At 51.1% G+C, this 26,554-nt stretch overlaps 9 protein-coding genes across 9 annotated transcripts; 6 read left to right on the forward strand and 3 right to left on the reverse strand.

Moving 5' to 3' along the window:
- Positions 1-151: 151 nt before the first annotated feature.
- N7443_002903 (ribonuclease P subunit p30 family protein) lies at positions 152-1,152 on the forward strand (the record flags this gene model as incomplete). The annotated part of the gene is made up of 2 exons (XM_056882959.1): positions 152-227; positions 305-1,152. 2 exons carry the CDS (start codon positions 152-154, stop codon positions 1,150-1,152), a joined length of 924 nt encoding a protein of 307 aa, XP_056744800.1.
- Positions 1,153-2,921: 1,769 nt separating this feature from the next.
- Positions 2,922-3,205, reverse strand: N7443_002904 (Casein kinase II subunit alpha; the record flags this gene model as incomplete). Its single annotated transcript, XM_056882960.1, has 2 exons — positions 2,922-3,042; positions 3,111-3,205. The coding sequence occupies 2 exons, from the start codon at positions 3,203-3,205 to the stop codon at positions 2,922-2,924; spliced, it is 216 nt and encodes a 71-aa protein (XP_056744801.1).
- A 1,306-nt stretch (positions 3,206-4,511) lies between these two features.
- N7443_002905 (ureidoglycolate hydrolase) lies at positions 4,512-5,297 on the forward strand (the record flags this gene model as incomplete). Its single annotated transcript, XM_056882961.1, has 1 exon — positions 4,512-5,297. One exon carries the CDS (start codon positions 4,512-4,514, stop codon positions 5,295-5,297), a length of 786 nt encoding a protein of 261 aa, XP_056744802.1.
- A 151-nt stretch (positions 5,298-5,448) lies between these two features.
- N7443_002906 (mismatch repair ATPase MSH1) lies at positions 5,449-8,574 on the reverse strand (the record flags this gene model as incomplete). Its single annotated transcript, XM_056882962.1, has 4 exons — positions 5,449-7,193; positions 7,244-8,165; positions 8,239-8,482; positions 8,558-8,574. The coding sequence occupies 4 exons, from the start codon at positions 8,572-8,574 to the stop codon at positions 5,449-5,451; spliced, it is 2,928 nt and encodes a 975-aa protein (XP_056744803.1).
- A 334-nt stretch (positions 8,575-8,908) lies between these two features.
- On the forward strand, positions 8,909-15,568 carry N7443_002907 (ATP-dependent RNA helicase BRR2; the record flags this gene model as incomplete). The annotated part of the gene is made up of 1 exon (XM_056882963.1): positions 8,909-15,568. The coding sequence occupies one exon, from the start codon at positions 8,909-8,911 to the stop codon at positions 15,566-15,568; it is 6,660 nt and encodes a 2,219-aa protein (XP_056744804.1).
- Positions 15,569-15,969: 401 nt separating this feature from the next.
- Positions 15,970-18,210, forward strand: N7443_002908 (oligopeptidase family protein; the record flags this gene model as incomplete). The annotated part of the gene is made up of 2 exons (XM_056882964.1): positions 15,970-16,001; positions 16,086-18,210. The coding sequence occupies 2 exons, from the start codon at positions 15,970-15,972 to the stop codon at positions 18,208-18,210; spliced, it is 2,157 nt and encodes a 718-aa protein (XP_056744805.1).
- A 1,079-nt stretch (positions 18,211-19,289) lies between these two features.
- Positions 19,290-20,528, forward strand: N7443_002909 (tryptophan synthase subunit beta; the record flags this gene model as incomplete). The annotated part of the gene is made up of 1 exon (XM_056882965.1): positions 19,290-20,528. One exon carries the CDS (start codon positions 19,290-19,292, stop codon positions 20,526-20,528), a length of 1,239 nt encoding a protein of 412 aa, XP_056744806.1.
- A 2,818-nt stretch (positions 20,529-23,346) lies between these two features.
- On the forward strand, positions 23,347-24,351 carry N7443_002910 (glycoside hydrolase family 43 protein; the record flags this gene model as incomplete). The annotated part of the gene is made up of 1 exon (XM_056882966.1): positions 23,347-24,351. The coding sequence occupies one exon, from the start codon at positions 23,347-23,349 to the stop codon at positions 24,349-24,351; it is 1,005 nt and encodes a 334-aa protein (XP_056744807.1).
- Positions 24,352-24,460: 109 nt separating this feature from the next.
- On the reverse strand, positions 24,461-26,436 carry N7443_002911 (flavin-containing monooxygenase; the record flags this gene model as incomplete). Its single annotated transcript, XM_056882967.1, has 5 exons — positions 24,461-25,076; positions 25,128-25,707; positions 25,756-26,225; positions 26,278-26,358; positions 26,405-26,436. 5 exons carry the CDS (start codon positions 26,434-26,436, stop codon positions 24,461-24,463), a joined length of 1,779 nt encoding a protein of 592 aa, XP_056744808.1.
- Positions 26,437-26,554: the final 118 nt, after the last annotated feature.

Genomic DNA, 26,554 nt, shown 5'->3' on the forward strand with positions numbered 1-26,554 from the left:
GTGGAGAGCAGTCTAGATCGGGTTAGCAACGGGACATTGGTTATTCCGGGCGATTTTCTAGTTACCTCTTTCGGACAGTTTCGTGACTTGGGCTTTCTTTTTTTGTACCTGGGAGGACTGAGTGCCGCCCTTTTAAATCAGACAAGGCAGGATGTTCTATGACCTGAACGTCCCATATAGCCCCGATGACTCGGAGGCCCCGCACACCCTGAATTTTCTGGCGGAACGTAAGTCATTCTCGCGCGGCCGGCACAAGATCGCATGTTGGATCGTGACCACATGAGGTACTAACCTGACCCCTCAGTTGGTTATACCACCGTGGCCTTGTCCCAGTCCGTCACCGGCAAGCTTCCTTCGAGCCTCACCCCGCCAGATCTTCCATCGAATCCGCCAAAATCTCTCCAACTACTGACCCGCTTGAACCTGACTCTGGCCGACCCCGCGCAGAACCAGCGCCTTAACAGCCTGACTCAGGCCTATGATATAATTGCCCTCCGTCCGACGAACGAAAAGGCGCTTCTCAATGCCTGTACAAACCTGGAATGCGACGTGATCTCACTCGATCTTTCCGTGCGACTTCCATATCATTTCAAATTTAAAATGCTGTCGGCTGCGATATCACGTGGCATTCGGCTTGAGATCTGCTACGGCCCTGGGGTCACGGGAAGTGGTCTAGATGCTCGCCGGAATCTCATTGGAAATGCCATGTCTCTGATCCGAGCTACACGCGGCCGCGGCATCATTGTGTCAAGTGAGGCGCGGCAAGCTCTCGGCCTGCGAGCTCCCTGGGATGTGATCAACTTGACTTGCGTGTGGGGCCTGTCACAAGAACGCGGCAAGGAAGCTATTTGTGAGGAGGCACGGAAGGTTGTGGCGCTTTCCAAATTGAAGCGGACCAGCTGGCGCGGAATTGTCGATATTGTTCACGGGGGCGAGAGAGCCAAATCTGGAAAACCCCCACAGAACCAAAAATCCAAAGATCAAGCTCCGGCTACGGCACAGCCGGGGGCTGCTGGCGAAACTTTGAAGCGAAAGGCATCTCTTGGTTCGGAGACAGTCATCGAGGAGCCGGAGAAGGCCTTGTCGAAGAGAGAGCTGAAAAGACGAGCCAAAAAAGCCAAGTTTGAGTCACGAGGGGGAGATGCGAGCTGATTTTACCATCCCCGCTTCTCACCTCTCAAAATAGAGGTTGTCATTCTTCAAAAGGTGGAGATCATGGCCCACCCCATTCGTACTACAGATGAGCGAAATTTTTGAGCTATCCCAAATCGGACCGGGTATTACAAATTTCGTCGCTCTCATCTTCTTGCGATTCCACAACGGAACCTCTTCATCAAGTCTTGCAACTCGCAGCGGAGGTGGTTAACAATGTTGGTCACTTCCCACCGCCGGACGGTGCGGCTACGGAGCGAGGTAGGGGAAACCGCCATATCTAACGGTTGTGTCCTGATGACTACACTGACTTGATCCCGCTAAGTCCCAACCTCAAATTCAGTCTCCATGGCCATGAGGGCTGTTGCATTGAGGCTCCTTGGCGGAAGGCCAGTGTAACCATACTCATATCTCGTGCCTCGGTCACATATACCCTTTACTCAGTGATCGAGGATAAAAAAACCCCAATAAAGTCTGTCAATACCAACTATCATCTATGATACGATGTGTTTGAATCCCAGTGACGCCTTTGTCTTATTCTGGCTGGTGTACTTCGTAGCTCGACTTTCGCTGAGTCTAACACTCCAGAAGCCAGTCATAAGGCGGGAATTCTCTAAATTCATATAGACGGTCATGACTGTTGTCTTGGTATGCCTCAAGTCCTAATCAAACCCAGTGGGACGCAGATCAACATGGTCCTTGTTTTGCACATTTATGGCTTGAATCGGCTTCGGATCGGCCACGGTGGAATTATAGAGACCCAGGCAAGATATCTATTGATTTTTAATGAATGAAGAAAAAGGGTTGATGACTGTAAGACATCGTGAAGGCTTAGACATCCTCCGAACTCAATTGGAAGCAGGGCCCAGGATAACTACGTAATAACCTCAAAGCTTCGTTCCTTGGAGCCAATAGAAAAGCACAGGGTATATCATCCATTCCTATGCGGTATCTCTAGAAGCTGATTGAGGCAATCAAGTTTAAATGCTGATATCAGGTTTCCATGTGTGGTACTTTGTATCTTAGTGGCGGCTATCTCGATCTGGCGAATGTACGCGCATAATGCTAATCCCCAGTCCCAGGAAACAGATGTATCCACCTTCAGCCCTATGTCGAGTTTCCAACTTCAAGCGAAATCAATATTTTCTTCTTCGGATGGAGCTGCCGTCATTACTCTAGTTCGTAAGTCAATTACCACTGGGAAACGTCGACGCGGCCTACACGCTCGCTTGGGCATAGATGCAGCGTTGAATGCAACTCCAGAGTACTACAAAGACGCAGCCGACAGCTGTCTATCAAATAAAAGCATAATTATCATTCAAACTATCGATCACCTATGGATAAGGACAGATCAACAGCAAACAAACTGACAATTTACCCGAGATAAGAAGTGAAAAGAGGGGAAACGCGGGCTTGCGGAGATCCTGATCCCGTTCACTCCGAGGCTTCATGAATTGCGCCTGCCCTGTGAAATTGGACTAAATTAAATGCCACCTGCTCTTCGTGTTCCGTGTTCCCAGCTGCCTTCTTGTCCCCACTCATCCTGTGTCCCTAGGGTTCACTCCAATAAATGTAGGCTATATATGTTGCTCCACTGTCATTTATCTTCCTGTCTGAGCGTACTTGCATCGCATCCATTCTTAATTAACGTCATAGCTTGTGCGATTCCAGGCTATTCTCGGGTGTTGCCGGATATGCGTAAGTGGCTCGGTCGACATCCTCGCTTCTCTCAGAGGCCTGCCCCGCATGGCCGATGCTGATGTGGCACATCATCGCTTATCATTCATCTTTGCAAATGTTAGCGAGTGGAGCTCTTTTGGCTCGTCGAGGCCAGGGATAGTTACCCAGCTCCCAATTTCCGCCGTGTCTCTCTGTATACCGGAGGAGCTGCTGTTAATAGTCAGCTTTGGATTCCCTAGGATGGAGTATCTATAATCTCCAAGGCAGCATTTGCATACCTTGTACCTGAGCTACCAGATGCCGAGCTACTGTGGGTAGTTGAGCCCTGCTTGGGGGGAGGGCTGTTTGTTGGTGTCTTCGTTGGTTCGGCCATGGTCGAAGTCAGACGTTCGGTATCAATGACTTAGGAATAGCTGTGTGGCTGCAGCACGAGATAATTGGGGCAATTCAGGGTGAGTGAAAGTGCCAGGACAACAAGCGCATTCTCAAGACGACGGAGACCTCCATTATGGCCGGGAGGACCATTCTTTTATGTCCAACGCATCTCCAAGGACTAGAGATGGAGTAACACTTCCAACCGCAATCAAACGCCATTTTGAGATGGTGTTGATTTGGGATCGATATCAAATACAAGAAATTGGGCACGTAGAGGATCGAGTGAAATGATTTGTGCCACTAATGATACACTGCAACGGCAAAAGAGCCAATAGCATCTCCCTCCTACGCGGCCATGCCGAGAATCCCATGAATCCCATGAATCTCTATGCCCAAAGGTCCCAACTAGAGCCTCATTGAACGGGTCAAGTCGCTAAAAAGGCAACCGATGTGAGTGCGGACCAGATGCGGACCCCCTCTTTTTGCATGCTCGTGATTTTTATTCTCTTTTCGTTGGTCGATGACCCCTCGGTGGAGTTGGTGGAGGCAACTTGCCGCTTCTAGGATCGCACGAGACGCGGAGAAAGGCCCTGTAGTGTCAGACTATCAAGACGTTGGTCCGCATCTCCGAACGCAAGACCCTGGAACCTTGTAAATTGTACAGCAATCGTCGTATTCAAAGGTTCTTCCCGCATATACAGTCTGTCTTGCTTTGCTCATGGTCACTCCTTCAGACAGAAACTATCTCTGTCATGGTCCCGAAAGCACACTAGCATGGATGCTACTCAGTTGGGCATTAATCTAAATGCCTTGGCTAGTAACTACTCCTACTACCGTGGGGAATCGGAACTAGTGAGACACCAGATAGCCCTGTGCAATGCATTGGCCAGCTTAATATATTTTCACATGCAGGTAAGCAGCCGACTGTGGAGGTGTGGACAGGAAATATACATTTGAAGATGTGCATAACAATTCATCACCGATGGCGCTAGATCTCGATGATCCCGGAACCATGAATTTTGCGAAAGACTTCACGTCTAGAAAACTCCTTAGAGATGTTAAACGTTACCCGAAGTATAGAACCCCAATGCGGGTTCGTCCCATCGGCCCCGGCCGCTTATCGTTATCGACTTCACATAGCCGGAGAGCGCCGACGAGCTCTCCGGATTTCTTATTACTCTGATCCTTCCTTTTTCTTCGTCTCTAGATCCCCCGAACTGCGCTGCTCAAGTTAAATAATCTACAGAGAGAGGTTTACGCATATCAACCCACCTCAGACTGCACCTGTCTGCTAAACCCTCACCATGGCTCCCATCCTCACCACCAACCCCTCAGTAACCCTCATCCCCGAACCTCTTACACCAGAGAATTTCGCCCAATTCGGCACAGCAATTTGCTCGCCCGTCCCCCGTGATCTCAATGTCGCGCCCAAATCCACAAATCTCCCACCATTCAACCCGAGCCCGGTCCTGGCAAACCAAAACTCCGCCCTAAAGTACAGTCCTATTTCCCCGCTCGTCGACCGCTACGCGCAAGGCCCCACCAAAGTCGCATCCGAGGCCCGTATGACTATGTTCTGCTGCTTCCCGCGTAACCTGCGCACAACGGCTTCGCCAGAGAAGGAACTCTTCGACGTGCGCATTCTCGAACGCCACCCGTTCACGAATCAGACGTTCATTCCTATCGACTTGTCAAGCCATTCGAAGGTTGGAAATGGCGAAGAAGAGCCGATTTTCTTGGTTGTTGTTGCGCCTACACTGAAGGGGGAGACTGCGACAGCGAAGAATGAGGCCGGGGAGACGGTTACGATTCGCGATCCGCCAGATTTGAAGAATGTGAAGGCGTTCATTGCGCATGGTGGTCAGGCGGTTACTTATGGTGTTGGGACTTGGCACGCGCCTATGGTGGTTTTGGGGAAGAGGAGGGTGGATTTCGTTGTTGTGCAGCATGTTAATGGGGTTGCTGATGAGGATTGTCAGGAGGCTGCGTTTGGGGAGGGCGTGGTCGTTGATTTGGGACGGAAAGGTCAGCATGGGAGGAGGGAGAAGGGGCCGGAGCTGTGGAGAGCTAAGAGGGTCTACAAGATTTGAGATCGATGAACGGGTATTCAGATTAGGCGGTATTTGGACAAAAAGCCTGGGTATTGTACATAGAATATTATACATAGATGGCTAAAGATTCTCACCCAACAAAGAAAACGATTTTTGGGGATAACTTTGTAGAGCAGTAGACTTCTTAAGCTCAGGCTCCATGCGAGGCGGGCTGGTCCTCGACAGAGGCTCGAAGGAAAGCCATCTCATCCTTCATCTCCTGGCGAACACGGGTGGCCAGGTCGATGGTTTCTCGGGGCAGACCCGCTAGTTGGGCAACTTTGAGGGCGTGTGACTCGCGGTTGACACCCTTCCGAAGGCGATGATCAAAAGAGAAGGACCCGGATGGAGTCTCCTTCACATCAGTACAGTACCTCTCAAGACGTTCGAAGTTTTGTGTCATATCCGCGAGCCCATGGAAGTGAGTCGCGAAGAGGGTACGACTCTGATTGTGATAATGCAAATGGTGAAGACATGCAAAGCTAACGGCAGTGCCATCCTCGGGGGTTGTGCCTCGGCCAACTTCATCCATGATAACAAAAGAACGCGGCGTGGCTTGCTTCAATATGGCAGCTGTCTCAAGCATCTCCACCATAAATGTCGACTGATCGCGGAACAGATCGTCGGCTGCACCAATACGACTAAAGATCTGATCGACTATTCCGATCTCGGCGTAAGCTGCAGGTACATAGGACCCGATCTGGGCTAGGATCGTGATCAACGCGTTCTGCCGCAGGAATGTACTTTTGCCCGCCATGTTAGGACCAGTGATAAGCCAGATCTGCTCCTTATCACCAAGGAAGCAATCGTTGCTCACAAACGAACGTCCCTGCTCCTCAAGGCCCAGTTTGACCGTGGCATGTCTTCCTCCCACTACCTTGTGCGTTGTTCCGTCATTCAGGATTGGTCGAACCATCTGCTGCTCCTGGGCCAACGTGGCAAATGAACAAGCGACATCCAACTCATCCATGACCGCTGCGTTGCGGCGGATCTTGACCAGATTGATGATCACTTCCCGACGAAGACGTTCAAAAATGGCCTGCTCTTCCTGGCGGATTCGAACCTTAATATGGTCCATCTTGTTGCCCAGTGCCGTCCATGCAGGAAGGTAAAATGAGCGAGTCGATTTGGTAGAAGAAACACTTCGAGTCACCCCCAAGTCCTCGATAGCCTGCTGGGAGATTTTAGCACCTTTGACATGGCAGATATGACCCAGACCGGGGGTCCATTTAAGATTCAAGGACGTAGACCCCACTGAATCCCGGAGCCGCTGTGTGAGGTCAGACTTGTCATTTACAAGCTGCTCCAACTCTCCGTGAAGACTGTTCAAAATATTGCTGGCGTCTCGTCTCATGATCCACGTTTCAACTGGACCAGAGTCGGGATCTGTCGCCGCGGCCCGCTCAGGTATTTTCGTTCGCACTTTCTTGGGTAATGACTCCATCTCACTCGATGTGCCCTCATTCATAGTAACCTCTTGGGCCAAGCTGGCTGCTTCGGCAGCCGTACTATCCTCGATGCGCTGTTTCTGAAGTAGACCCTCTTCATCAATCGCCGCAATTATGCGCTCTGCCAGGGCTATGGGCCCGTCAAGATGAAGTCGTGAAATCATAGATTCAAGGCTGCGTTGAGCATCATAATTTCCAGTGGAAGACAATTGCCTCACGTGGTCATAAAGAACTTGTCTGACTCCCTTGGACGCTTCTGTGGCCCGGGAAAGACAGACCAAGTCATCAGGATCTCCTTTGCCAAGGGCAAATTTCTGAACCAGACGCTGGGAGTCATAGCTTCGTTTCAACAATTGTACCACGCTCTCACGGAGATCTTCATTTCCAATGAAAACAGAGACTAAATCGAGGCGACCATTGATGACTTGAAGTGTAGTAGATGGGGAGGCTGCAAATAAATTTTAGCAAGTAGTGAACAGCCAGGCCGTGGATACATACTCAGTCTGTCTCGCAGAAGACGTGCACCACTTTTGGTACTTGTTCTGCGGACCGCGTGAAGCAGGCTGCCCTTCCCAAAACCGTCTCGAGCAGTTTCTAAGATTTCAAGTCCTCTTAGACTGTTGCGATCAATACCCATCGATTCATCCAAATGCCGTCGACGCGGAGGCTGGAGCTTGAGATCAGATCGCTGTAATTGTACTCGAATGTATTCTAGCAAGCTGTAACCGGCCGCCACCTCCTGTGTTGTGAAGGATGCGTGGCTTTCCTCAGGAATCGGGGCATCCAGCATTATATCCCATTCCGACATCGGTGCAATCGTGTTGGGAAATCGGAAGAAGGTAACCAGCCGGTGCTCCTGCCCAACCAAAAGTTGTATTTCTTGTCCAATGACGTCTTGGACGTTCTGATCCACAAGAATCTCCCGGGCACCGATTCGGGCAATGGCAGATGGAAGCATTTGTGTCGTTGTAAGCTGGGTGAAGAAATCACCCGTGGAAAGATCCAGCCACGACAGTCCTACGCTTTGAGGACCAGTGGATAGTATGTGCTGTGAAGACGGATTATCGGCCTGTTGCTTTGACTGTGCTTCCAAAGAAGAGATATCTAGATATATGGCCAACAGGAAATTGTTCTCAGAAGGGTCGATGAACTTTTCATCGATTAATGTACCAGGGCTGACGATCCTGGCCACTTTCCGATCAAAGAGCAGGCCACCAGAGCGCATTTTCTCTTCTTCGACGATAGCAAACTCTTCGCTAATAGCAACGTATCTATTAAGGTCTTGGACGAGAATCTTAAGGAATCGATCGAGCTGAAAGAAGGGGAAGCCTGCCATCGGCACTGGGCCAGCGCTAGTCTTCTTGCTTGCAAGCTTTATACTCAACAATGGCGCGAGCTCTTCGGCTTGTTCGAAGTAAAGCTAAGCAGCTGGTGTTAGCTAGATTGTATCGATAGCTCGATTTGATAAGTTGTACCTCGTAGAACCCCCCGACTCTGGTGAGAATAACACAGTTGTTGAATTTCTGCATGTTATTACGATGCCCTTGTACCACAGTTGGATATCGAGGTGCGTCATCCTGCCCATCATCATATGCTTCAAGCTTGACAACACCTTGTGGTAGGTCTTTCAATTGTACAGTCGATTTTGTTTTGGCGCTCCTCCGTAGTTCAACTGGCGGCACCGCGCTGGGCACGCGTGGACGGACGGGTGCGCGACGCGCATGGTGACAAATCGTTCTATGAACATGGTAACGACAGGATGGAAGCAGTGACACCTGAGATGAGCGTAAAGAAGATGCCAACCAGACTGACCGCCCATTAAAGCGCATCTTCGCGAGGTCAAAAGCACCGTCACTAGGGGAGCGGCAGAACCGCGAAAGCTCCCCGCCTTCCGCCTTCGCCACCGAAATCTTCCCGAGCTTCTGTCCTTGGCTCCGACCACCCTTCTCATCAACCTTGACCTTCGTTTCTCTCTCCTCAAGTCAGCTTGCTTGTGCCAGGAGGATGAGTCAGGTTTGTGAGGCCTTCTGAAAATTTCTCAGTTGCTTTCATTTTACGCGCGGCGTGGACGACTTTGATCGGCGCATCCAAGCCGATCCCGTCGCGACTCATTCGTTTTTTCTTCTCGGATCGCTTTCGTGACACGGTCACATCACCACCAAAATGACCGACCAATCACAATATAAGTATTCGGCGATGTCCAACCTGGTCCTCCAGGCGGACCGTCGTTTCATCAGCCGTTCCAATGACGAAGCGTCTGGAGACCCCGAGTCTATTGCGGGCCGTATCGGCATCCGAGAGATGGGGTCGCGAGTAGCCCGCGACGATGCGCCGAAGACCAAGAAGGCCGCTGGGCCAGGAGTCGAACGTGGTGCAATTCACGAGGGCGAAGACGTCCTCATGCGAGAACAGAAGAAGCGCCAACGTGGCCAACCAGCACAACTTCGGGGCCAGGGTATTCTCTCAGCATCCGATGCTCTCATCGAAGGCTTGAAATATCGCCCGCGAACACCGGCGACGCGAGCGACATACGATCTTATCCTCACGATTACCGGCACAAATCTTGGCGATGTCCCCCATGAAGTCGTTCGAAGTGCCGCTGATGCCGTGTTGGAGCTTCTGAAGGATGAAGACATGAAAGATTTCGACAAGAAGAAAGAAATCGACGATCTTTTGGGCGCATCCATGAACCCCAAGGAGTTTAATGAGCTTGTGAACCTGGGAAAGAAAATTACCGACTACGATGCCCAGGATGAAGATGAAGACATGGACGGTGGCCTGGATGAAGCAGATGGAGAGCTCGACGAGCGTCAAGGTGTCGCTGTTGTTTTCGACGAGGACGAGGACGATGAGCGCATGGGCACCGTGGACGAAATTCGAGACGAAGACGACCTTTCCGAAGAAGACGAAGCCGACGACCAAGACCGACCCGAGGTCGACCAGCCCACAGAAGGTCTGGGTGAGGATGATGAGATGGTCATCGATGGCGGCATGGGACGGGATACCAAGACCAAGGATAAGGCAGACATGGACGTACTTGTGCGCGAGATCGACGCGTACTGGCTCCAGCGTCAAATCGGTGACTTGTATTCAGATGCTCACGTGCAACAAGAAAAGACACGAGAGGCTCTTGAGCTCATGGGTGGTCAGACCGAGGACGGATCTGAACGGCCTCTCCGGGATGTCGAGAACGACCTCATGGAACTATTCGACTACGACCATCCTGAAATTGTTGCTAAATTGGTCACAAACCGCGATAAGGTTGTCTGGGTGACTCGCTGGAGACGAGTGGCTGAAGATGCCGACGCGCGTAACCTTGTGGAAAGCCAGATGGTCGAAGCTGGACATCGTGCCATATTGGATGAGATTCGAGGAAAGTCTGCTCGAGATGATCTCGGCGACCGCTCTGAGAAGAAGATGAAGCTTGACCTGATGGACGTCGACGTCCCGTCAAGAGCCGCAGAAGACGAGAAGAAGCCTGCCACCGAAGGCGATTTGGTTGGTGGTCTTCAGCCTAAGCGCCTCATCAATCTCGAGAACTTGGTCTTCCACCAGGGTAACCATCTCATGACCAACCCCAATGTCAAGCTTCCTCAAGGTTCAACAAAGCGTACCTTCAAGGGCTACGAAGAGATCCATGTTCCGCCCCCCAAGGCCAAGAGAGATGCCGGTGAAAAGAATATCCCAACTACCGAGTTGCCGGATTGGGCTCGTGTTGGCTTCGGAAGCTCGAAGGAGCTGAACCGGGTTCAAACCAAGTGCTTCCCTTCTGCTTTCCATGACGATGGTAACCTGCTTGTCTGTGCACCGACTGGTTCTGGAAAGACCAACGTTGCTATGCTCACTATTCTCCGCGAGATCGGCAAGAACCGCAACCCGGAAACAGGTGAAATCATGCTGGATGACTTCAAGATCATCTACATATCTCCCCTTAAGGCCCTGGTGCAGGAGCAGGTCGGAAACCTTGGCAAGCGTCTTGAGCCCTACGGTATTAAAGTAGCAGAGCTCAGTGGTGATCGCCAACTCACCAAGCAGCAAATCGCCGACACTCAAATCATTGTCACTACCCCAGAGAAATTCGACGTCATCACTAGAAAGGCTTCCGAGACTAGCTACACCAACCTCGTCCGTCTCGTGGTCATCGACGAGATTCATCTTCTCCACGATGACCGCGGCCCTGTCATTGAGAGCATCGTTAGCCGTATCATTCGTCGTGTCGAGCAGACTGGTGACCCGGTGCGAATCGTAGGTCTCAGTGCTACTCTTCCCAACTACCGTGATGTCGCAAATTTCCTCCGTGCCGACCCCGAGAAGGGAGTTTTCCACTTCGATGGCTCTTACCGGCCTTGCCCTCTGAAGCAGGAGTTCATTGGCGTCACCGATAAGAAGGCCATCAAGCAATTGAAAACCATGAACGACATCTGTTACAACAAGGTTCTGGAGCAGGTTGGTCAAAACCGAAACCAGATGCTTATCTTCGTCCACTCAAGGAAGGAGACCGCCAAGACCGCCAAATACATTCGTGACAAGGCAATAGAGAACGAGACGATTGGCCAGATTCTGCGCAGTGATGCTGCTAGTCGTCAAATTTTGACTGAGGAAGCTGAGTCTGTTGACGATGCTTCTTTGAAGGACCTTATGCCTTATGGCCTGGGTATTCACCACGCTGGCCTGAGTCTTGCGGATCGTGATTCCGTCCAGGCACTCTTTGCCGATGGTAGTATCCAGGTTCTCGTCTGTACTGCCACCCTTGCTTGGGGTGTCAACCTTCCCGCCCACACAGTCATTATCAAGGGAACCCAGGTCTACTCCCCCGAGAAGGGTAGCTGGGTCGAATTGAGCCCTCAGGATGTTCTTCAGATGCTCGGACGTGCCGGTCGACCTCAATACGACACATTCGGTGAAGGTATCATCATCACAACCCAGGCAGAGATTCAGTACTACCTTTCGCTTTTGAACCAGCAACTGCCAATTGAGTCCCAGCTTGTTAGCAAGCTTGCGGATAACTTGAACGCGGAGATTGTTCTAGGCAACATCCGAGACCGTGACGAGGGTGTGCAGTGGCTGGGTTACACCTACCTCTATGTTCGCATGCTTCGGTCCCCAGGCCTGTACAGTGTTGGCGCAGACTACGAGAACGACGATGCTCTGGAGCAGAAGCGAGTTGATCTCGTCCACTCCGCTGCTACCATCCTTGAGAGATCTGGTCTTGTTAAGTATGAGAAGAAGACTGGTCGCCTGCAAGCAACTGAGCTCGGCCGAATTGCTTCTCACTACTACATCGGCCACAACTCCATGCTCACCTATGCCCAACATCTTCAGCCATCCATCACTACTATTGAATTGTTCCGCATTTTCGCTCTGAGTGATGAGTTCAAGTACATTCCTGTCCGCCAAGACGAGAAGCTGGAGCTTGGAAAGCTGCTGGGTCGTGTGCCAGTGCCTGTTAAGGAGACGATTGATGAGCCTCACGCCAAGATCAACGTCCTCCTGCAGGCATACATCTCCCGTCTCCGCCTGGACGGCCTTGCCTTGATGGCAGATCTGGTTTACGTTACTCAGTCTGCCGGACGTATCATTCGTGCGCTCTTCGAGATTTGCTTGAAGAAGGGCTGGTCAGCTGTGGCCAAGACTGCTCTTGACCTGTGTAAGATGGCCGAGAAGCGCATGTGGCCAACCATGTCTCCCCTGCGCCAGTTCCCTCACTGCCCTCGCGATATTCTGCAGAAGGCCGAGCGTATTGATGTGCCCTGGGCTAGCTACTTCGACCTGGACCCTCCCCGTATGGGCGAGCTCCTTGGCATGCCCAAATCTGGACGAGTTGTCTGCGATCTGGTCTCCAAGTTTCCCCGACTGGAAGTTCAGGCTCAGGTTCAACCTATTACTCGTTCCATGCTCCGTGTTGAATTGACCATCACCCCTAACTTTGTGTGGGATGATGCCATTCATGGCAATGCGCAGGACTTCTGGATCCTTGTTGAAGACTGTGATGGCGAAGAGATCTTGTTCCACGACCGATTCTTGCTGCGCCGCGAATTTGCTCAAGCTGAGATGAACGAGCACCTTGTGGAGTTCACTGTATCAATTACCGAGCCGATGCCTCCCAATTACTTCATTTCTCTGGTGTCTGACCGCTGGATGCACTCTGAGACCAAGATTGCTGTCTCCTTCCAGAAGTTAATCTTACCGGAACGTTTCCCTCCTCACACTCCTCTTCTCGACATGCAACGTGCGCCGGTCAAGGCCTTGAAACGCGAGGAGTACCAGCAGCTGTACCCCAATTGGGAGCACTTCAACAAGATCCAGACTCAGGTCTTCAAGTCCGTGTTTGATTCGGATGACAATGTCTTCATCGGTGCTCCCACTGGAAGCGGTAAGACTGTGTGCGCTGAGTTAGCCTTGCTGCGTCACTGGTCAAGTGAGAACAGTGGCCGTGCAGTGTACATTGCTCCCTTCCAAGAGCTGATTGACCTCCGTCTTGCCGACTGGGAGAAGCGTCTTAGTAACATTGGTGGTGGGAAGACCGTTGTCAAGCTTACGGGCGAAACAACTGCGGACCTGAAGCTCCTTGAGCGGGCTGACCTTATCCTCGCCACTCCTGTCCAGTGGGATGTTCTATCTCGCCAGTGGCAGCGACGCAAGAACGTCCAGACAGTACAATTGTTCATCGCTGACGAACTTCACATGCTTGGTGGTTTCGGTGGATACGTGTACGAGGTTGTTGTCTCTCGCATGCATTACATTGCTCTTCAGACTGAGAACGAGATGCGCATTCTTGGTTTGAGTGTGCCGCTTTCCAACGCCCGCGACATCGGCGAGTGGATCGGTGCCAACAAGCACACTATCTACAATTTCAGCCCGCACGCTCGCCCTGTGCCTCTGGAACTCCACATTCAGTCTTTTACCATTCCTCATTTCCCCTCGCTCATGCTTGCCATGTCTCGCCCTGCCTACCAATCGATCTTGACTCTTTCACCCGACAAGCCTGCTCTGGTCTTTGTGCCCAGTCGCAAGCAGACCCGTTCTACCGCCATGGATCTTTTGGCAGCGTGTTCCATGGACGATGATGAAGATCGCTTCTTGAACGCAGATGCAGAGGAGCTTGCACCACTGCTGAGTCGTGTTCAAGAACAGACTCTTGCCACCTCGTTGAGCCACGGTGTTGGCTACTACCACGAGGCCCTGAGCCTGGGTGATAAGCGTATTGTTACACATCTCTTCAAAATCGGTGCAATCCAGGTCCTTTTGGCCTCGCGGGATTGCTGCTGGGAATTGGATGTCACCGCTCATCTGGTTATCGTCATGAACACTCAGTTCTTTGATGGTCGTGAACACCGCTACATTGACTACCCTATTAGCGAGATCCTTCAGATGTTCGGCAAGGCTTCTCGTCCCGGTCAAGACAAGCTTGGTCGGGGTGTTTTGATGGTGCCTGCTGTGAAGCGCGAGTACTACAAGAAGTTCTTGAATGAAGCTATGCCGGTGGAGAGTCATCTCCAGGTCTACCTGCACGACGCATTTGTCACCGAGGCCAGCACAAGGACCGTCTCCTCGACCCAGGATGCAGTTGACTGGATGACCTACACTTACTTCTACCGCCGTTTGCTTGCGAACCCCAGCTTCTACGGGTTGAGTGATGTTAGTCACGAGGGCTTGAGTACCTTCTTGTCAGAGCTTGTTGAGAACACGCTCAAGGAGTTGTCGGAGGCAAAGATTATCGACCTGGATGAGGAGGATGACAGTGTTTCTCCTCTCAACGCCGCCATGATCAGCGCCTACTATAACATTTCCTTCATCACTATGCAGACCTTCCTGCTGTCTTTGTCGGCTCGCACCAAGCTCAAGGGTATTTTGGAGATTGTCACCTCAGCCACCGAGTTCGAATCTGTCCAGATGCGTCGCCACGAGGATCATGTTCTCCGCCGCGTGTATGATCGGTGTCCCGTCAAGATGTCGGAGCCCGCATTTGATTCGCCCCACTTCAAGGCCTTCGTTCTTCTCCAGGCGCACTTCTCGCGTATGCAGTTGCCTATTGACCTGGCCAAGGACCAGGAAGATATCGTTCGCAAGGTGCTTAACTTGCTGAGCGCCTGTGTTGATGTGCTTTCGTCTGAGGGTCACATCAATGCCATGAACGCCATGGAGCTGTCGCAGATGGTTGTTCAAGCTATGTGGGACCGCGATAGTCCTCTCAAACAGATTCCTCACTTCTCGCCTGAGGTCATCCAGGTGGCCAATGAGTACAAGTACGTTATTACGATTCCTGGTGAACAAACAAGCACTAACATGATTGGCAGGATCAACGATATCTTCGAATTCATGGACGCTATGGACCCTACCGAGAACAAGGACTACGCCACTCTTGTCAAGCATCTCAATTTGAACAACAAGCAGCTGGCACAAGCAGCCGCTTTCACGAACGAGAAGTACCCCAACCTCGAAATGGACTTCGAGGTCGAAGATCCCGAGAATGTCACCTCTGGCGAGCCCGCCTATCTCAAGATCAAGATCGAGCGGGAGCTGGAAGAAGACGAGGAGCCCGACACTGTCGTTCACGCACCCTTCTACCCCAACCAGAAGATGGAGAACTGGTGGTTGGTGGTCGGCGAGGAGCAGTCCAAGAGCCTGCTGGCCATCAAGCGCGTTACTATCGGTCGCAAGCTGGAGCTGCGCTTGGAATACGTGGTTCCGTCTCCTGGTGAGCACGAGCTGACTCTCTACCTTATGAGCGACAGCTATGTCGGAGTGGATCAAGCACCTACCTTCTCAGTGACCGCGGCTGAAGGTATGGAGGAGGATGAGAGTGAGGAGGAAGAGGAGTAGATTATGACTTTGCATTTTTATGTGTAATAATAGTTTTGGGGCTCATAGGATACAAAAGGTGTTTTCTTCTGTTCATCAATTCCGGTAAAGTGGCGAGTGCATAGCTAAGGTAAGCTAGTGATTCACATAGTTCTTCACCGGTGAAGTGGACCCTCTGGTAAACCCCGCATGGGTCACGTTGCACCCCCCAACTTGGGAAGCGCCTCGTCCTTCCTTCCTGCATCCTTGTTCCCTGCTCTTCATCTCATTGCTACTCTATCTTGCTCCCTACTTGCATTGACAGGGCTCTTTCATCTCTAGAGCATTTTCGTGGACCATTCACCGGAAGCTCCACTTTCTCCCAAGCTCCTTGCTAGCTATCTTATCTCCACATCTCCTCATCTCGAGCTAGCTTAGCCGCTATGGCTATTCGCCCCATGAAGTTTACGCCCGAGTAAGTGTTGGATCTTGAGCAGTCATCGTCGTACCTCGCACCATGATACCACATCCTTGGAGCGTTCTAATTGACCAAGTTCAGGGTCCTCCTCGGCGCCCCCAGGCGGTCCTCAGCTGCCCCCAACGCATCTGGTACCCTGGCCGTATACACCCAGACCTCCTACTCCTTCGAGTCACATTCCAAGACAAACGAGATCCGCGTCATCGACATCGAGTCCGGCCGATCCGCCCTGATCACCAATGACCCCGGTGCCGGCAACCCTCAATGGCTCGGCGGTGGAGACCAGCTCATCTGGCTGAAAACCAAAGCCAACGGCAACACAAGCTTCATCGTCGGCCACGCTCGTGAGGCTGATTCTACATACACTGCAGGAACTGTTCCAGGCCCTGTCTCCGATCTGAAAGTGACTGTTATTGAGCCTGGCAAGATCGGGTTTGCCGTCAGCGGAAAGGCTAACCCCGACGGATCCCTGTATAATCCCCATGATGCCAAAAAACCGCATACGACGGGTCGTTTGTATACAAAGCTTTTTGTTCGACACTGGGATTCTTATGTCGAGCCTCAGAAAAATGCCATTTGGTATGGTCTGTTGGAGCAGGCACCGCTGTCTCCTGCTCGTAGACAGGCGGGTAAGTACTCCGTGTCGGGTCTTACGAATTTGATCTCTGTGTCGGGTCTGGGTGCTGTTGAGTCGCCGATTCCTCCATTTGGAGGTACCGGAGACTTTGATATCAGCCCGTCCGCTATCGTGTTTATTGCGAAAGACCCAGATGTCAATCCCGCTACCCACACCGCTTGTTCTTGCTACTATGCTCCTATGTTCTCCTGGACGAGTATGAGTGCGTCCAATGCGAAAATTTGCAAGGTCAACGCTCTTAGGGGCGCGATGTCGTCGCCTGTTCTTTCTTCAGATGGTGGCTCCATTGCTCTTCTGGCCATGGGTACGGACGGATATGAGTCTGACAAGAACCGTATTCTCTACGTGCCAAACCCATGGAATGGAGATATGATTGAGGTCTTTGAGTCAGCTAATGGAAAGGGACAGTGGGATCTGAGTCCTTCAGCTATTTCCTTTGCTTACGATGACAAGTCGTTGCTTATTCAGGCCGAGGAGCTTGGACGTGGACTCCTTTATCAGCTCCCTTTGGATCATATCAAGGACGCTAAGCCCGATGTGTTGAGGAGACTCACCCGTTCGGGCTTTGTCAGTGATGTTGCTTCCGCTGCTGTTGACTCTCCCAAACTTTTCCTTTCAAGCAGCAACCTGGTCGACAACAGCGTTTGGTCTATTATTGATCCATCTAATCCCGAAGATGTCCAGATCGTGTCTTCGAATGGTCGCGGAGGTGCAGCATTCGGTCTTTCTTCGGCCCAAGTGGATGAGATTTGGTTCCGAGGCGCCGAGGACCACCCAGTGCATGCGTTTGTGGTGAAGCCGTCTTACTTCAAGCCCGGCGAGAAGTACCCTCTGGCCTACTTGATCCATGGCGGCCCCCAGGGCGCATGGAACGACCAGTGGAGCACCCGATGGAACCCCGCTGTCTTCGCCGAGCAGGGCTATGTCGTAGTTACGCCTAACCCTACAGGCAGTACTGGATACGGACAGCCATTCACGGATGCCATCCGCGGCCAGTGGGGCGGACGTCCCTATGAAGACCTTGTCAAAGGTTTTGCATACATCGAGCAAAACCTAGACTACGTTGATACCGATCGGGCCGTCGCGCTTGGCGCTTCATACGGCGGCTACATGATGAACTGGATGCAAGGACATGACCTTGGCCGCAAGTTCAAAGCCCTCGTTACCCACGACGGCGTATTCAGCATGACCTCGCAACTTGCCAGTGAGGAACAATACTTCCCTCTGCACGACCTAAAGGGCCCCATCTGGAAGGTTCCAGAGAACTGGGCGGAATGGGATCCTTCTCGATTCACGAGTGAATGGCAGACACCCCACCTCATCATTCACAATGAACTGGACTACCGCCTTACAATTGCCGAGGGTCTCGCAGCATTTAACGTCCTGCAGATGCGCGGCATTGACAGCGCATTCCTCACGTTTCCCGACGAAAATCATTGGGTCCTAAATCCCGAAAACTCCCTCCTGTGGCACCGCACAGTGCTTAACTGGATTAACAAGTACGTCGGGCTGCCCCCTGTGACAGACGAGCCAGACCTGTCGACGGGCATGAACAATACGTCTGTCTGATCATTATCACTGTGGATTTTTCTGGTAATTACGAATGCGACTTGGGGTTATTTGGTTTTTCTTTTCACTGGAAACCAAGAGATCGCGTTATCCAGGCGTTTGTGGTACATTTCATTATGGTCGACCAAGGACAAGATTTGTCTGCGTCTGCAACTGCAAAGCGCGCTATTTTTGGTTCGTCTCAGCTCATTGTCTATATCTCATTGCCATTATTGGGAAATTTGAATTCTGGAAGTTGATTTCTCCATTTCCACCTCTCGTAGAATTCCAGTATTAGACCTGCATCATGCCCTCGAGCTTCAATGATTCTCTGATTCTCTGATTCTTTCCCTCTTAAAGCCTCCAACTCGAATAATTCCTGCGCTGTCAACGTGAAGAACCAGGTTGAATTCATAAGTTGATACAAGAAGGGTGTTAAGGCAAAAACCGAGCTTGACAAAGATTTTGCCTTTGGAGATTCTCACACGACTTTTTTCTTCGTTAGAGAAAAATGGAAAACAGAAATAACGTGCGGGTCCTGGATTGCGAACCCCAAGACCCGTTCTTGACGGGTGGAGGGCCGGGTCGGGTCGAGTCGAGTCTCTGCGGGTCATCCTGAGGCTCTGAACAATTCATCGGATGTGTGCTTAATCGAGGGCTGCGGTTTTAAGGGCGTCACTGAAAAGAACGCGCCAGTGGAGGACATAGCATCTCCTACCGAAACCTCTACTCAACTGGTCGAGTCATAAATTCTTGTTGCATAGGCAGGTCAAATAGTTGGCGGGTTGCAGCTTTCTATGGGAACTCTTCCGCGGCGCTCCAAGACTCCTTCGGAAGCGGGTCGCGGCTTGGTTTGGGGGCCAGCAAGCGAGAAGCTATAAAATGACTCAGACTTTTGATATTACTACCGATCAGATATCTATCGACAATACCCCCCCCCCCCCCCCCTCCTATCTTTCGACTTAGCCCAAGCTTTCTTAACAAATCTAGTTTCGTCCGTCTATTGCTAACTTACGGCCTACGCCACATAAATTATAAGTCCTATTCAAAAGTTCAAGTTAAAACTGCTGAGCGCTGCCTCTCGTCTCCGAGGATCAGTCATGGAGCCAAACAGTCAACGTTCTTACCTCCAAAGCTACCCCAACGCTGAAGGATATTTCGGTCGATTTGGCGGTAACCACTATCCACCGGAGCTTCGGCCTGCGCTGGAAGAACTGGCCAGCAGCTATCAGGAGCTTCATCAAACGCCAGAATTCCAGGATGCACTCAACAAGGCGCGGGTCGGCCTTCAAGGGCGGCCGACCCCGATACATTACCTCGAGAATCTTTCCAATCAGGTCGGGGGCGCTCAGATCTTCATTAAGCGAGAGGATTTGAATCACACCGGCGCGCACAAAATCAATCACTGTGTTGGTTTCGCACTTCTCGCCAAGAAAATGGGTAAGAAGAAGCTGATTGCCGAGACCGGGGCCGGCCAGCACGGCGTCGCGCTAGCCACTGCAGCGGCCTACTTTGGTCTCGAATGCGAAGTTCACATGGGGGAGGTTGATGTTGCTAAACAGAGCTCGAATGTCGGTCGTATGCAGCTGCTCGGCGCGCGCGTGATATCAGCAACTACAGGCCAGTCCGCCCTTAAGGAGGCTAGTGATTCTGCATTCAACGCGTATGTAGAGCAGCATGAGCATGCGCTCTATGCGATCGGATCGGCTATCGGCCCACATCCCTTCCCAATGATTGTGCGAGACTTCCAAGCGGTAGTTGGTCGAGAAGCCCGTGAGCAATTCAGGTCCATCACAAATGGAAGCATGCCCGATCATGTGGTTGCCTGTGTCGCAGGTGGCTCCAATGCGATGGGTATGTATTCGGGCTTCATTGAAGATCCGGGGGTGGTTCTGCACGCTGTGGAGCCTCTGGGCATATCCGATGAACTAGGCCAACACGCAGCGACGCTCTCCTATGGAAGCCCGGGAACCTTGCATGGTGCTCGATCGGTGATGCTGCAGAAAGATGACGGTATGCCTGCTCGTGTCTCCTCTGTGGCTTCGGGACTCGCCTACCCCGGTGTTGGGCCAGAGATTGCGATGCTCCATGAAACTGGTCGGCTTTCCATCGCAGCAATTTCCGACGAGGAAGCCATCAGTACATTTTTCCGCATGACAAAATCCGAGGGAATCATTCCTGCTTTGGAAAGTGCGCATGCCTTGGCCTTTGCAATCCAGTTGGCGTCGCAGCGCCCTTCATCCGAACGAATACTAGTCAACCTTTCGGGGCGCGGCGACAAAGATGTTGACTTTGTTCTTGAGAAGTATGGGACAGGAACCTCACCTGCCCTTTCATAAATTACCGTTTATTACAGGCCATCGCTCGAAGAGATGTTATGTGCGACCTTAAAAGGCTGGAGGCCCTAGCATTTGTGGAAGCAATACATGTCGGGTTATCTTTATTAGAAAATTATAAAGGCTATAATAGACAGCATTAAGCGGTCAAACTTTCTTTCTGTGTAATGTAGGTGGCATATAGGTATGGTGCAAAGTGATGTGGCGCTGGTTCAGGCGCTTGTTGGTTGCTGGCCGACTGAATCTATGTGCCTTTGATCGGGCCCGTTACGCTATGTGGTTGGCTATTCTAGGCTGCATCGTGTGTTGATTAATTGCTCCTGGTGAAGAAGTCTGTCTTGGATCTCCGTGAGGCTCTTCTATGCTCTCTAATTAGTTTATTTTACTTACTCTTCTCGATTTCTAGAGATGTCGACGCTCTAAGTAACGAGTAGCAAGGCCATAGCCCCGTGGTGCGGCCATTTTACCTGTCACCTGTCATAAGTAGTCCACCACAACCTCTGTGCCCTATATTCAGTACTCTCGTGTGCTCCTGGACAACCAATATGAACCATACTAGATAGCAAGAGCATATCGAGAAATTGTTGAGCCCGCCGAACTTCAGTAGCCTTGGATTTAGGCATGACTGCATTAGCCTGAGGACCTCAACCAACCACATCTAGATGCACGACACCAACACTGGCGCCACAGCCCCAAGACTTTCTGCCTTGCCGCAGTTTGTGCCTATCAGTATTTAGTTATTACACCCCGGGTCTTTTCAAACGACAACCGTCGACAAAAATGGACTATCCTCGCCCAACCTATAAAGCCTTACTACCAGCGCGAAGAGCTGCGGGTGACGAATTGCAAGTTGAAACACATTGTACTGAACAAGAACAGAGCCTCTACTTAGCGCAAAGCTCAATACCTGGAATTTATCCTCGTCACCTCCGACGTAACCCACCCTTGCCTATCTCGAATTACCCTCTACTTTCAATACCTCCAGTCGTGCACACTATCCCATTCAGACGCCGACCTAGCATGTCACGAGATAAGCGGATTGGTACCCGGGTATCCCCTCTACTCCAAATTGAGAATGGTATCTCACCCGTGGATGAAATAAACGAACGGAGCGGAGATGGAGAACACAAAGCCAGCACTTCTGCATCATACTCTCCCATTTCTGATCCCCGGGAGAAGAGACACAATCTTCGAATAGAAGCACTGACGAAAGAGTTGGAACCAATGTGTGCAGACAATGGATCCGCCGTTGTTCTGTTGTGCTGGGGTGACAAGTCCTGCTGCTCAATTTTGCCAGTACCTGTTTTGAATACAGAAGATGAGGTAGCTACGTGGGGTGAGATAAACAGAGCCTGGTACGCGCGCAGAGGGCACTGGAGGAAATATCTTCCGTTATTCAGCATCAACCGAGTTGACATTGTCGAGGTTTGTGATAGTGCGTTGTTCCTTTGCAGAAAATCACTTATTAACACATCAAGATCTCGATGCTAGGGTCTCAAGAAGCCTCGAAAGGTCGAGAAAAGGGCGAGTATATTGGAATGTATACAGAAAGCGACATATCCGCCGAGAAGAAAAGACTGCAACATAGTATCGATAATACCGTTCTCCCGTGGGCTTGTTCGTATGATCGGTACACAGGAGAGGCGGATTGCGCTTTGTATTGCGAATGTTTTATTTGCTTACCGGGGGTTGATGGCATGGGGGAATGTCCAGTAACAAAACTCCGTGCTGCTAGACGGAAACTTTCACTCTTGAATACGCTCGGACTGATGAGACACGTCTTCTCCAAACCTGCCCTCGCTGCTTCGAATGACTTTCTCGAAAAGAATCAATTAATATGTAGCCATCGGTGAGTGAGTGGTACAGATAAAGTGACTTATGGAATACACAGTGAAGCAGATATTAACTGAAACATTATAGGGACGTCCTGAGCGAATTGAACTCTTGGCGCAGTTTGCACTGCCCGGGTTTAATAGAGCTCAAGTTCAGGGGAATAGCAATCACCGAAGGCTGGAAACACAATAAAAGTCAGGTCTTCTTGCCTTTGATGGTGATCGCGTTCCTGGCGGTGGTCGTTGCTGCTAAGTTCGTTTACGGCTGGAATACAGCGTGGACTGTCGGCGGGTTCTTTATCGCACTGGTGACGCTTCTATGGATGTGGGCTACCCATATGGCTAGCTGAAATTAAACATAGAGATCACCAGGCACCCGGAGGATGTAGAAGAGCAAGGCGGCATCTCGCCAAACTTCAAGCGCAACTGCAGCAGGTTTAGTTCTTGACTGGATGGTTGGATGGTTGGATGGTTGGATAGGACGGATACAGACGCGAGAAACGTCTCACAGAAGTGCGATCCATCGGTCCAATGCTACTAGCTCGTGTTCACGTATTTTAGGGTAATTTCTGACCTCTAATGTGAGAAAATGAGCGTTGTTAGCTAAGCGAACCCCATAGTAAACGCGAGAGACTACAATGCTTCATCTCCCAATCGTCCAGGTGTTGGCGGCTTTCTGTCGACGCGAAGAGGGGCTGCCAGAATATGGACGCGCTTTACCTATTTCATCCACGCGGAGTAGACGCCGCATTTCCCCAGTTTAGCCGTGGCGGATAAAACCAGGGTCCTGAACGGTTATACAGCATTGAATAAATACTTCCGCGGTGCCTGAATGTAAAAAAGTTGTATTCTGTCCCCAATTGCCGGTCTATCGTGAGCCACTAGCCATCCGTGGACTTAAATAGCCGCTTCCCCTTCGCGCATATACCATCCCAACTAAAACGTTCCTGCTCCCACCATCAACCTATACACAACATTCTAACACCAAAATGCCCGAACCAACCCCTCTCATAACCCATCTCTACTCCGCCGACCCATCCGCCCACGTCTTTAATAATAAACTATACATCTACCCCTCCCATGACCGCGAAACAGATATCTCCTTCAACGACAATGGCGACCAATACGACATGACAGACTATCACGTCTTCTCTATGGACTCAATCGACGGACCGGTAACAGACCACGGCATCGCACTATCTGCGCACGACGTCCCCTGGGTCTCAAAGCAGATGTGGGCTCCTGACGCGGCGTTCAAGAATGGGAAATATTATCTTTTCTTCCCTGCGCGTGATCAGGAGGGTATCTTCCGCATTGGCGTTGCTGTTTCGCTAGCTCCGCAGGGTCCGTTCGTTCCTCAAGAGACTTCCCTCGAGGGGAGTTATAGTATTGATCCGGCGGTCTTTGTGGATGGGGATGATGGGGATAAGGCGTATTTGTACTTTGGGGGGCTTTGGGGTGGGCAGTTGCAGTGTTGGAAGAAGGGAGGTGAGAAAGAGAATGGGATGGATGGGCTTGTTTTTGATGCGAGTCTGTCGGGCCCTAATGAGCCGTCTGGTGATGAGGTGCAGGCCCTCTGTCCCAGAGTTGCACAGCTTTCGGATGATATGTTGAGCTTTGTTTCTCCGCCGCGCGAGTTGGAGATTTTGACGGAAGCTGGCGAGCTTATTCGGGCTGATGATCATGAGAGGCGGTTCTTTGAGGCTGCCTGGATGCATCGATATCGTGGAAAGTATTACTTCTCCTATTCAACTGGAGACTCGCATTATCTTGTATATGCTACGGGTGACTCGCCGTTCGGTCCGTTCACTTACCAAGGCCGGATTCTGGAGCCGGTGCTCGGATGGACGACGCACCATTCTATTGTTGAGTTCCAGGACAGGTGGTACTTGTTCTATCATGATTGTGAACTTTCTGGAGGTGTTGATCACTTGAGGTCAGTGAAGGTTCGAGAGATTCTCTATGATGAGGAGGGAAAGATTAGTCTGGCTTGATTTTAATATTCAAGTTCAACCCGAAATGTTGTAAAAAAGAATTTTTTAAAAATTTGGTTCTATTCTAGATACATGTCGAGTTGCGCGGTGTAGATAGATGCTTTGGAACTCAAGCTTTACCCTTCATTCCTTCACCACACTCCATCTCCTGTTCACGAGGAAGCAGCCCGACTAAATCGAGCAGCAAGGCCACTGAATTGACGAGACCATAAAACAGCATCGGTATCACGCCAAAGAAAAGGTTTCCAATATAGCCTCGTCGGAGGATTGTCTCGGCCAGCTCCGTCCGAGCGATCTCAGGTGCAACAGATGATTCAAACGGCCCCATCAACCTGTAGAAGGTAACAAATGATGCACCAAAGCAGTAGATGAGCAGTATTTGCAACCCATGCCGACGATACAACTCAAGTAACCCTGGTGCACCGCCGAAATCCTTGGCCAATGTGCTCATGTATGCGCTGTGATCAACACCATAGTGAATTCGAGCCGATTTGGCGGCAAGAAGATGATAGTGAGGAGGATCCATGGGCATCTTCATACGGCCAGTGATTAAGGCTGTCCACCACATAGCTTGTTGCTCGGCGATGGGCGGGATTGCGCCAACGCCGGGACGCACGAAGCCGATGAATGCGATGTCTGGGTGAGAAGGATTGACGATGTTTCGGATTTGGGCATCCGATGCGGTCGGGTATGATGGGTCGAGGTAAGGGAATGTTTGTTTGTAGCTGCATGAAACATTAGTTTAAAAGTAGGCACATCATGCATGATTGACATACCCAGAACAATAGACCACACAGTTCGGCGTGATGTTTCTGTTCTTCAACCGCTGCCAATCCTTCCTGTCGTGATTGGGTTGAAAGTGCACAATTCCGTTATCGTCAATATACTTCGGCCAGGTGCAAGTGTCGACTGCTCGGTCGGATTCCGCATCTTCCGGTGGGTCAATGTAGCGGTTGCCAATGAAGGCTAAAAAAGGATTATGCGTCTTGTAAGGACGATTGAGATACGGCATCGCCTTATTACTCTTGTTGAGAAAGACGAAGGCCCTTCCCAGTCTCTCTTTGGGAAGGGCGCCGACATGCTGATTCATGCCAGCTTGGGTTCCGGTCAGGAACCAAAGGACTCGCTTAATCACAAAGTCCGAAATAAACCAGCGTAATCTGCTTTGAGCGACTGCCCTATGGACATAGGCGGTTTCAAAGAGGTTGGTGATGAGACCGTCAATTGGAAGGCCTCCACTGAAGGCCTTGCCAAATACCTGGAACCGGCTGAGTTGCTTGGGAAATGAGAGGAAACCGGTGCGGAAACACATGGTGACCGATTCCGCATCTGCTTTAATGGACTCGTAGGCAATATCTTCGAGTGTGTCAGATAGCTCATTTCAGTCGATAGGAATCTACTTACCCATTGCTGTTTCACCGCATCCCAGAATTAGGACCTTCTTGCCGGCGACCTGATCCCGGCCTTTGTATAGCGATGAGTGGAATACATCACCCTGGACATTCTCAATACCCGGTATATCCGGAATGTTAGGCTCGACATGAAGACCAGTGCAAACCGCAATATGAGAACAGTCAAATATTCTCTCCTCCTTGTCCACGCTCGTGCCCTCCACGTAGCTCACCTGATGAGCCCATTTAGAACCACTCGGGAGCGGAGACACGCGAAGCACGGGAGAATTGAACTTGATGAACGGACCCAGGTTGAATCGCTCGACATAAGACCGGAGATAGTCGACGTATTCAGGCAGTGAGACGTGATCGGGAGTCTTCAACGGCAAGCGGTGGTCCGAGAACGTTGTTAATTGCTTGCTGCTCACCAGTTCGGCGTTCTCGTAAGAGCGATAGTTGAATGTACCGCCGACGTCGGATTCACTATAGAATCAGGGATTAGATATTTCATGTGAACATGGGCCTAGAAACTTACGCTTCGAAGAGATACGCCTCGATCTGCTGGTCGGGACTGGACGCCTCCAGCAAAGTCTTGAGGGTCACTAGGCCACCGGGGCTGCGAGGATTAGTACATGCGAAGCTCAAGCGAGGACTCAACATACCCTGCGCCAATGATGGCTACTCGTATTGTCATCTGTGTCTGTTGCAGAAGGAAGATGTGAATGAGAGCAGCCTACAATTGCGGGGGCGGTCTAGTCTCCACCCGAAAGCTTGGCCAGTGACGCCATTCCTTGTCGCTATCTTGAGATGCA

This window comes from Penicillium atrosanguineum (assembly GCF_028827265.1).
Source record: "Penicillium atrosanguineum strain IBT 20685 chromosome Unknown utg000002l_segment0_segment0, whole genome shotgun sequence".
Lineage (NCBI taxonomy): Eukaryota > Fungi > Ascomycota > Eurotiomycetes > Eurotiales > Aspergillaceae > Penicillium > Penicillium atrosanguineum.